Below are 11,086 nucleotides of genomic sequence, written 5' to 3' on the forward strand. Positions count from 1 at the left end.
TCATACAGTGGCAGTGTTATTTTACACTTAATTATTAAATTTCTGTACCTGAAAACTACTGTTTATTTTATCTATGCTTGTATGCTTGTTATTTCTTTTTTTTTTACTGACTGTTCACTTTTTCCTTTAATCATGTTTGAACTTTCTCAGACTATAGTTTTTGCGGTGATATATGAAGAAGTACTTAAAGTGTGTGGAAAGCAGTTACAATGACATAAAATTAGTGTCATTCATTTTTTTGTTTGTATGTTCACACTGATGTTAAATTACATTTTCTGATTTGTGACATTACTTTTTATGTAATGCTAAAACACTGCTGGCCACTTTCGGAAGTTATAGTGATTCTTTATTTTCCAAGAAAGAATGTGAAACAAATTGGTTGTATAATTTTCATTTATAATATTTTAAAACACTTTAAGCAATATCATATCGCATTTTTTAACAAGGTATCGCATATCGCATTTTTCTTCAATATCGCACAGCCCTAGTGCTGCTGTAGGACAGTGAAGTGTGGAGCAGAGGTCGGTGACGCTGGGGAATTTGGAGCCGTGGTGCAGTGAAGGTTGTCACACAGACAGGCTTTGTGAGCTGGCCTGTGGAGGGAGGCTGGATGAGGGGTGCAGGGCGGGCCGGCCACAGAAGGCCGAGGATGGAATGCATGGAATGGAAGACTGACTGTAGCCAGGACCATATGGAGCGGAGAAGTGAGGGGGATTGTAGAAGATTCAAAGAGTTGTTGATGGAAATATAGAGCTTATGGTGCAAATTGATGGAAGCATCCATGAATGTTTGGTTTGATTTGGTATAACATTCCCATTAGCAGTCACACTTCACGTCACCACTCATTTGCATAAAGTTGAGCTTGATTCAGCTTTGTTGCATCATCAGCAGTCTCTATTGCTTGTGTCACGGGAAATTGCCATTTATCTTTAAAAAAATGAATTATGTTGGTTGCTTTGTTGCTTCGAATAACTCCAGTGTCCTCCTAGAGCACCATCTCCTGGTCAAACTAGTAATGCACTTTTGTATGGAGCCCTGCACATGACAAGTGTAAGAAAAACATATAGCAGATAATTGCTTGATGTTAAAAAGAGTTATTAAGTGCAGTAAGTTGCAGAAAACAACTCTTTGCCGTCTCGTCTTGCTGTCTGACTCACACCTGAAGCACGCGCTCAAGCCGCATCTCGCACAGCGCCTATTTAGTTCTGCCGCACGCGTGCAAAGCGCGCGCACACAGAGAGATGCGTTTCAGACAGAGTTGATTCATCTTTCGCATCTCCTCCTTATGTTTGAACAGACACATACACACAGAATTATGTCAATAGTACCCGTCTCGACGATCATTCTCGTAAACGGAATCGGTTATGTTTTAAATGAATGTAAACAGCTGAGAAAGAAATCGGATGTGTATCATTATACTGAATCCGTGCAGTCGGTTTTAAAGGGACAGCAGCCTATAAATACCTGCTGCTGAATATGTCACTAATGTTCAAGTTCGCGTGAACCGGAAGTTGCTGCCAACTTTCAGTGTAGTGACGTGTTTCCAGCTGAAACGGAATATTGAATAGAGGGCATGGTTTTATGTTTGCGCTCCTCCTCTCTGTCTCTCACTCATAGCAACCTAACGGTTGGAGGGGTGTGTTTAAGGATATTCTGCCCAAGCCGTCAAACTGACGTCATCAGAAAAGGAATGCCATTCCAGAGCGGAAGTAAATGTTGAGATTTTGATTAAAGATTACAAAGACAAACTATTTTTTTCAGCGGATTAACTTGCACGGATTAATTGTTCACATCATCACTAACAATGTGCGCTAGTAAAGTAAATAAAGTCAATTTTGATTTCATGCAGACTTTAACAAAACAACAAAACGGCTTTAACAAAGATGAATCTAAATTTAATTCATACAGTGAACACTATGCAGTGTTATTTTACACTTAATTATTAAATTTCTGTACCTGAAAACTACTGTTTATTTTATCTATGCTTGTAAATTGTATATTTCTTTTTTTTTTACTGACTGTTCACTTTTTCCTTTAATCATGTTTGAACTTTCTCAGACTATAGTTTTTGCGGTGATATATGAAGAAGTACTTAAAGTGTGTGGAAAGCAGTTACAATGACATAAAATTAGTGTCATTCATTTTTTTGTTTGTATGTTCACATTGATGTTAAATTACATTTTCTGATTTGTGACATTACTTTTTATGTAATGCTAAAACACTGCTGGCCACTTTCGGAAGTTATAGTGATTCTTTATTTTCCAAGAAAGAATGTGAAACAAATTGGTTGTATAATTTTCATTTATAATATTTTAAAACACTTTAAGCAATATCATATCGCATTTTTTAACAAGGTATCGCATATCGCATTTTTCTTCAATATCGCACAGCCCTAGTGCTGCTGTAGGACAGTGAAGTGTGGAGCAGAGGTCGGTGACGCTGGGGAATTTGGAGCCGTGGTGCAGTGAAGGTTGTCACACAGACAGGCTTTGTGAGCTGGCCTGTGGAGGGAGGCTGGATGAGGGGTGCAGGGCGGGCCGGCCACAGAAGGCCGAGGATGGAATGCATGGAATGGAAGACTGACTGTAGCCAGGACCATATGGAGCGGAGAAGTGAGGGGGATTGTAGAAGATTCAAAGAGTTGTTGATGGAAATATAGAGCTTATGGTGCAAATTGATGGAAGCATCCATGAATGTTTGGTTTGATTTGGTATAACATTCCCATTAGCAGTCACACTTCACGTCACCACTCATTTGCATAAAGTTGAGCTTGATTCAGCTTTGTTGCATCATCAGCAGTCTCTATTGCTTGTGTCACGGGAAATTGCCATTTATCTTTAAAAAAATGAATTATGTTGGTTACTTTGTTGCTTCGAATAACTCCAGTGTCCTCCTAGAGCACCATCTCCTGGTCAAACTAGTAATGCACTTTTGTATGGAGCCCTGCACATGACAAGTGTAAGAAAAACTAGATATTGTGGTCACAAATGAAGAATTTGTTCTCAAGGCCTATTAATTCCTGGCCATGTTTTAATATTTTACTAATTTAAAATGAGGGAACAATTTAGTATAATGTGGCTACGATTTATCTAAAACAAGGGAACTTATTAATAAGTTGTGAGAACAAATTCTTAATGTGTCATACACTGTTCGATATGTGCAGCAGCGCTTCAAGCCGAACACACCTAATAGCTTTGCATGCTTGTGACTCTTTAGTTCTGCACACGGCACACCTCCAGGAGCTCGACTGTTTTCAGAGAGAATCATAAAGCTGAATCTTTATTTTGTAAGATCTGATAAAGCTAAAGACTATTTTTTATGAAGGATGCAATACTACTCTATTGGTACTCAAGATTAACATGAGATTGTCCATTTTAATGTTTTTGAATGAAGTCTCTTATGCTCACCAAAGCTACATTTATTTGATCAAAAATACATAAAACAGCACGTTAATACAGGTATGTGTCCCTAACTTGTGACTGAACCGCTCAGAGTCTGACTTGGTCTGTGCAGCTGTTCTCAGAACAGTCTGTAATTACGCTGCTATTTTTTATTTTCTATATCTGCACCATTGGGCAGTGGTGGACCAGCTTGACCACAGATGAGGTTGGGTGTGTACCCGTGTGTACAGTGTGTGTGTGTGTGGTTGTTGTGGTATAAAGGTATCTGTAGTTAGTTCCACATTAAGCTTATGTGTATAGTGAATAGTCTGCGGGATAGTGGCTGTGTGTGTGGACGACAGAGATAATGAGTGTGTGTAGAGTGTGTGATGTATTTCTGACCATCAGTGTGTTTTGGGGAAACACCCTTTGGTTTAGTCCGATCGGCATTGGCTCACTAAACCATGAATATCAATAGACTTCTATCATGGAAAACTAACCAGAGTCTGTGAATCTTTTTAACTTCCATCTGCGAATCAGATATTTACGTCATTCATCAAGCTCTCACTAATGCACCATTAACAAATCCAACAAAATGTGCTTTAACTTAAGAACTAGAGCAGAACATGAATACATGGACTGGACTGTTCCAAAAAGTCATCATTAGGATAGTTTTGTCAATAGTGCTTTGTGCGTTGGGACTTATTAAACATCTTTAATGACGGAGGCTTGTAAAGAGGAGAGGCTGTTAGAAAGATCAGAATATCGTTGGGTCACATATATATACACACAGATGCATAAAAACACTTTTGTATGGTGTTCAGTGGAAAATATGAGTGTGGCGGTAACTATTAGCAGTGTGTTAGGTCATATTTGTCTGTTCTCCTTTGGGAACTGTATGAAGAGAAACAGCTTGCTAATGGAGTTCCTGCCAAAGCAGAAACAAGCGCATAACACCAAGCGAATTTAACCCCAAAATGTTCAGTGTTATGGGAAGCACCCGCTAATTTTTAATTAACACAATGCAATGAAAATGTAATTCTCTGTACTGTAATGTGAAAAATAATGATATATTAAATAATTTGTAAAGTATGTATATGCTATGGTAGTATTTGAGTATTTCTGCATATTAATAAAGTGCATTGATCATGTTGTGCGTCACTTAAAAGACTTTGGATCACTATCAAATCATGCTGGAGAACATGATCTTCAGGATTTGTTCAGCTCAAGTGCTGCTGACAATTCATAAATTCCCCAAAAACGTTTCATTCACATTATGTTGATAATTTAGTTTGTAATGAAGAAATTGTGTATTAAATTAAATAAAAATGCACAATGCAATTTTCAACAGTGGTCTGCATTCAAACTCCAAGATCCATTCAGCAAACTCCAATCTGATGACCACAACTAAGCCACAGAATGTGTGGAGTGCTTATTTTTATGAGACTGGCAAGTGGCTTAGGGAATTTATATTAGAAATTTACTAGAAAGTATGAGGATTGGAAATAGAGTGGTCAAAATTCCCTTAGATTTCACTGAATGCGATGACAGAAAACAGTCATCAAAATGACCGGGAACTGAATCATTACCTCTGGTTTACCACTTCATTTTATTTTTTTTCATGCACAACTATAATTGTGACAGCGCATACAATACAGTCCAAAAATGTAACCAATACAACACAGCTTCAGTTTTTTTTTTTTTGGAAATGTTTTTGCTTAGGCAATAGTTTTTGAGTTTCCTTAACTTTATAGATACATTTTTCATCCAAAAAACATAAAATAAAAGACTTGAAGGAATGCAATGGTAATATAGCATGGCATTCCCACTATGGTAAAAATGATTTGCAAATTAATTTGCTGCATTCCTGCCAGTACTATGCTATGAGAAGAATACATGTTTTAAAAAGATAAAATCCCAGCACAGAAGGATATTTGTTTACAAAGCTTATTCTTCCCAGTCATTCATCACTGATGAATGTTATGCATAAGGAAAATTTTAAAGTAGACTTTCATAATAAAAATGCTCATGTTTATACATATTCATGCACAAGCATTTTGGCCATTCATTTATGCAGTGTTTCTTGCTCTCTCAGATGCAGCAGTTGGAGATGCAGGTGTTGGAAGCCGAGCGTCGGGCATATGAGGCCAACCAGCAGGTAAATACCAATAACTCTGTTCTGGACATTTCATCCGATTTTAGGGATGTTAAGTATTTGCACTGACAATAATTCATTTAAAATTGTATTCTTTACTTGAATGACTTACTGAATGATTTGATTATTTTGGTACAATTCATAATAATGAAATAATGTCACAAATGTATATGAAAATATTATATATATATATATATATAAGTATATAAACCCATTATAAAACCATTTTGTCAAAGTTTTCATTATTTTGCATATTATCATCAACTAAAATGCCTCAAAAATTATTATATGTCATTTTATAGGGAGTAAAATGGTCAGGTGACACAAAATATTGACTACATTTAAAGGATATTTCCAACAAAACTATATTATAACGATTTATATTAATCATTCACAGGGGTTGGACACCTTGGAAATAGGCAATATTCCTTATTACACCTATTAAAGGTGCTGTATGTAAATTTTTTGGCTGTACTAAAGCATGTTTGCAGATATTTAGGTAACATCCTTGTTCACATACTTGTTTCTCTGAAAAAATAATGCTACAGCCAGTTATTCTGCTTTGAAATGTGCTTTCCGTGTCAGTATGTCTGTTGTTGTTTTGGTCCGTGTGATTCCGCCCACTAGTATTTCGACACCCCGGGTAGCCAATTGGTGGAAAACACAGTGTATCGCAACGAGATCTTAGATTCTACTTGAACTAAAAAGCCTCTGCATCCATCTAAAAATCTCTATGACCAGAGGAATATTAAAACACGGATAAATCAGCTCATCAACTTACAGTGTATAAAGCTTGCCACCTTCCATTGTAAATTGTGTGTCCTCAATCTGGCAACCCACGTGAGCGTCAAGGCTGAGGAGGAGGGGGCAGAAGAAACATACAACTCTCTGTATTATATTCTGCAATACCCATTTCAACCGCTATAGCTGTCAATATTACATACTGCACATTTAAGCTTGTTTACCACCATTTGCTTTAATACAGCTTACAACCTTCTTAGAATAGATTCATGGCCTGCATCTTTTGAATAGTTCCAGCTGAATGTCGTCTATCAGAACATCTGCCATCTAGAGATGTTGAAGGAGGGAATCTGCTTCTCAATCTTCTCTCCAAAGCTGCCTACAGTAGTTTGATAATATTCAAGTCAGGTGATTTGTCTGGCCAGGGCAGATCTTGAAGTTTATCTTGGTGCTCCAACTGTCCAGGTTTAATGATCATGATACCATCTTTTTTTAGCATTAGTGTTTGGGGTTAAAGTTTTAGCAGTTGCAGCTCTTTCATGGATGTTGGTTTTGTGATACTCTCTGTGGTCAGTTTTTTTGTGGAAACTGAAGGGTCTTCAAGGTGAATATTATTAAGGTTTGCTGTCACTTTGCTGCAGTAGTTCTATGTGGTTTGGACACTGATCACAATCAGTGATCAATGTCCCTATTATTATATACCCTTTTCAGATTTCACCCATTTCTCTTCTTCGCTGATGAAGTCTTGCCATTCTTTGTGTACAGAGTCATAATCAGGTGTTCACATTATTTTGTCCAGTGCCTGTATATTGTATTTTTGATATAATAATGTAACCATTACTAACACTGTGTGTATGTCCATGTGTGTGTTTCAGGTGCAATGGATGGAAGAGCGTCTAAAGGCATCAGATATCCAGTCAAGTGATTCAGAGCTGCAGCTGTTCAGGCGCTGTCAAAATCTTCAAACGGTACTGCAGGAGAAAGACGAGCTTATTGCCACCCTAGAGCAACAGCTGGAGGAACAGGTCAGTCCCAACTCCAGTCTCTAATATCATCAGGTTTGCATCAGTAGACATAGAGGCCTATTTAAATCCATTAAATTACACCTCCAGAAACAGAACCGAATCCAAGATGCCAAGACAGTTGAAGAAAAAGCAGCTAAGATCAAAGAATGGGTCATGCGGAAGCTGAATGAAGTACGTTCATGCTTTTTGTACACGTGCGTGTGTGTGTGTGTTTGTTCTTGAATAGGTGAGAGGAGATAAATAGGTGGGGCAGAAAGTGTGTAAATGTTTGTGTTCACCAATCACTCTTGTAGTTTGATATAGAGAATGCCTCTCTGAGAGAGATCAACCAACAACAGGAGGCTGAGATACAAGACCTGAGAAGACGACTGCAAGGTATTCTTGCGTCTGATCACACAGTAGGTTAAGCTCTGGCTACTGTGTCTTCAAAAAAGCATCCAACCAATTTATTCCTGCTATTTCTGTAGCATGTTGAGTGTTAAGCTTGTCAAAGAAATTACTGATGAAAATCTGTTTTTTGTTTTTATCAATGACAATGAAGACTAAATCGAGAAATTTTTCCATTGATGGAAAAGAGCTATTAAGTGTCATGTTTTTGTGTTTTGTTTTAGCCATGGAGCTGACTTTGGGTCCTGGTGGCCCAGTGCAGCCCAGTGTGGGTGAGGCCCAGCGGCTCAGCAGTCTGACTTTTGGCTGTTTCCAAATTAGAGGGAAGAGCCCTCAGGTCCTGACGGGCCCAGAGCCGGCCCAGAAGAGTGTCAGCACCCTGCCGGATCGTGAGCCCACACACACAGACTGCAGGAGACCCTCTGCTGGTCAGAAGACTGATATGATATCTGTAGATGTTTGACTTAAAGTATTAGTTCATAATCTGTTGAGTTTGACTGAGATGCAACAAGGCTGGGAAGAAATTATGAAATTAAAATTATTATTCAGCAAAGACACATTAAATTGATCAAAAGTGACAATAAAACCTTTTACATTGTTGCAAAAAAAATAGATTTTAAATAAATGCATTTTATCATGGTTTCCACGAAAATATTAAACAGCACAACTTTTCAACACCAATAATAAGAATAAATGTTTCTTGCACAGAAAATCAGCATGTTAGAATGATTTCTGAAGGATCATGTGACCCAGCTTTGCATCACAGGAATAAATTACATTTAAAACATACTTGGAATTTGTGCTCTGCATTTAACCCATCCAAGTGCACACACACAGCAGTGAATAGTGAACATACATACACACGCACGCACGCACACACACACACACACAGCTGCGGTGCCCGGGAGCAGTTGGGGGTTCAGTGCTCAAGGGTCTCACCTCAGTCATGGTATTGCGGGTGGAGAGAGCGCTGTACATTTACTCTCCCCACCTACAATCCCTGCCAGACTCAATCCCCACAACCTTTGGGTTACAAGTCCGACTCTAACCATTAGGCCACGACTGCCCCCAGTGATGCAGAATGACAGCATAACACAGTAACAGTGTGATTCATGTTTTTGATTCAGAAGAACTGACTCATTTGTTCAAGAATCATTCTGCATTCATTGTCGAAAATTCATTGCATTTTGACTCACTAAATGAACCACTCAAATGAGTAATTTGCCTGATTCATTGAAATGGATGACTTGACAGTGATTTGCAAAACTTTAACTCAGCTTTGACTTTAACTCAAAGAAGTTTTAATGCTTTTAATATATCAAGTGCTTACTATATGTATTCATATATTCACCAAGTCTGTGTGTTTGATCTGATCCAGATTCTGGAATGAAACAAGATTGCCCAGAAACAGAGTGTGTTGGCCGATGCTCTAAGGTGGGATCAGAGGACGAGGCGATCACACTGTTCTGTGGTGTCTCCTCTATCCTCTCCAACTCTGCCTCTGAAGGAGAGAGAAGTCTGTTTGGAGGTTTGCGTTTCAGCCGACCCACCAGTGAGACGTACCACACAGCCTCAGACGACAGCAGCTCGCTGTTTGACGATGACATGCAGCGCGTGGAGTACTCCAGACTTTGCCTTCCTGGCACCAAGAGTGCTTCAAAGAGAGACAGCGAGAAGGTGGACGCTGAGGATGGATCCTCAGATGAGCTGAATAAGCGCTTCCAATCGCAATGTCTTGATTCCTCATCGTCCTCCAGTGACACAAACACTCCCAGCCCCATATTAACTCCAGCTCTCACACCAAAGCGGCCCACTCCATCACGAGACTCCCAAGACACCCCAGCCTCCCCCAAACAGCCCAGACTGCGTAATCCAAATGCGTTTACTGTTAGTTTGGCATTGGCTAAAAAGCATCTGAGTCAGCCTCCGCTGTACAGTGAAGCCGCCCATGGGCGGACACGAAACGCCTTCAGCATGCTACGTCCTCTACGGCCTCAGGAAACAGACATGGACCAAGAGCAAAAGATGGAGACTGGTGAAAGAGAATGTGTGCCTGATGTGCCCCCAGCAGAAGTGCCACCTGAGGAACACGAAACACTCGACTCATCTGCAGCCGTGCCCGGGAGTAAACCTCCGACCCCTCCACTGCACAGACTGCCTTCTTGGGTGAGTCGTGCCACAAATAGTCCAGCTAATATGAATTTCTGTCGTTTTGGTTTATGTGGTAAACTTGTGATTTCATCTTATCTGCAGGAGAGCAGAATATATGCTGTGGCAAAATCTGGAATTCGTCTGTCTGAGACGTCGTGTACAGATGTAGCTAATAAAGGTGCGTTTAGATTGTGTTTTTTACATTTGCACATATTCTCAATCCAGCTGCCCTTCATTGATCTCTCTTCATTTTTTATCTTCATTATTTTTCACATGCACTTCTTTTTGAACTGCATTTTTTTATTATTTTATAGTGCTCTTATATTAGCAAGATTTTTACATCAAAAACATCATAATTCAGAAGTAAAAGGCTATTTTACTTCTAACGGCACAGAACAACACAACAAATCTCTGACAGTAAACTGATGTCCCTCTATTTCTGACGTACTCTAAGCACTCGCGTTGCTTTTTGACATGAAAGAGAAATTGATTTGCGATTGGGTCCGATGTAGATGCAGTGTTAAGCCAAGAACACACTAAACGGCTGTCATACCAATTATGAAAGTAATTTGGTCTTGACGACTGATTGTGCCCAGTCGGACCGGGTCTGTTCCAGTTGCGCTCAGTCACTATTTGCAGTCGGTGTGTGGTGTATGAAGGTTATAATCAGAATTCAAGAACCAGTAGTTTTCACATTTTTTTAAACATATTTAAAGGGGTCATATGATGCGATTTCAAGTTTTCCTTTCTCTTTGGGGTGTTACAAGCTGATTGTGCATAGATAAGATCCCTGAAGTTGCAAAGACTAAAGTCTCAAAACCAAAGAGATATTCTTTATCAAAGTTAAGACTCTGCCACACCCCCCTAAAACGGCTCGTTCTAACACGCCCCCACATATCTACCTCACTATGTGGAAATATTAGCATAATGCCGCCCAAATGTGCACGCAGAGAAAGAAGGCGTGGTTTCAGTAACAGCAGTTAGTGTTGAAGCAGCATGTCAGGGAGACGCTGTGTGTTTCTAGGCGAAAGCAAAAGCACTTTATTTGGCCTTCCGAAAGTAGATGCATTTAGGAATCTTTAAGATTACTTACAACAGAACAGCAATGCATTTTATGGACGATCGTTTCGTGAACCTAGGAGAGGAGGCAATTCTGACTTTGCTATGACAATCTGATGCTTCTGAATCAGCTACTGTTTTGTTATTAGTTGAAGTATTTGCTATTGACTGTTCAAATGCAGAGTTTT

At 39.2% G+C, this 11,086-nt stretch overlaps 1 protein-coding gene across 1 annotated transcript in view; it reads left to right on the forward strand.

Moving 5' to 3' along the window:
- The window catches only part of plekhh2 (pleckstrin homology domain containing, family H (with MyTH4 domain) member 2), a 46,907-nt gene that overhangs the window by 12,877 nt on the left and 22,944 nt on the right, over positions 1-11,086 (forward strand). Inside the window, exons 3-9 of the mRNA XM_016278615.1 lie at positions 5,476-5,538; positions 7,152-7,301; positions 7,389-7,472; positions 7,595-7,676; positions 7,913-8,116; positions 9,067-9,854; positions 9,942-10,017. Of these exons, the coding sequence (XP_016134101.1) occupies positions 5,476-5,538; positions 7,152-7,301; positions 7,389-7,472; positions 7,595-7,676; positions 7,913-8,116; positions 9,067-9,854; positions 9,942-10,017 (1,447 nt within the window). The remainder of the gene's footprint in view (positions 1-5,475; positions 5,539-7,151; positions 7,302-7,388; positions 7,473-7,594; positions 7,677-7,912; positions 8,117-9,066; positions 9,855-9,941; positions 10,018-11,086) is intronic.

This window comes from Sinocyclocheilus grahami, unplaced genomic scaffold, assembly GCF_001515645.1.
Source record: "Sinocyclocheilus grahami isolate Dianchi unplaced genomic scaffold, SAMN03320097.WGS_v1.1 scaffold123.1, whole genome shotgun sequence".
NCBI classification, from domain to species: Eukaryota; Metazoa; Chordata; class Actinopteri; order Cypriniformes; family Cyprinidae; genus Sinocyclocheilus; species Sinocyclocheilus grahami.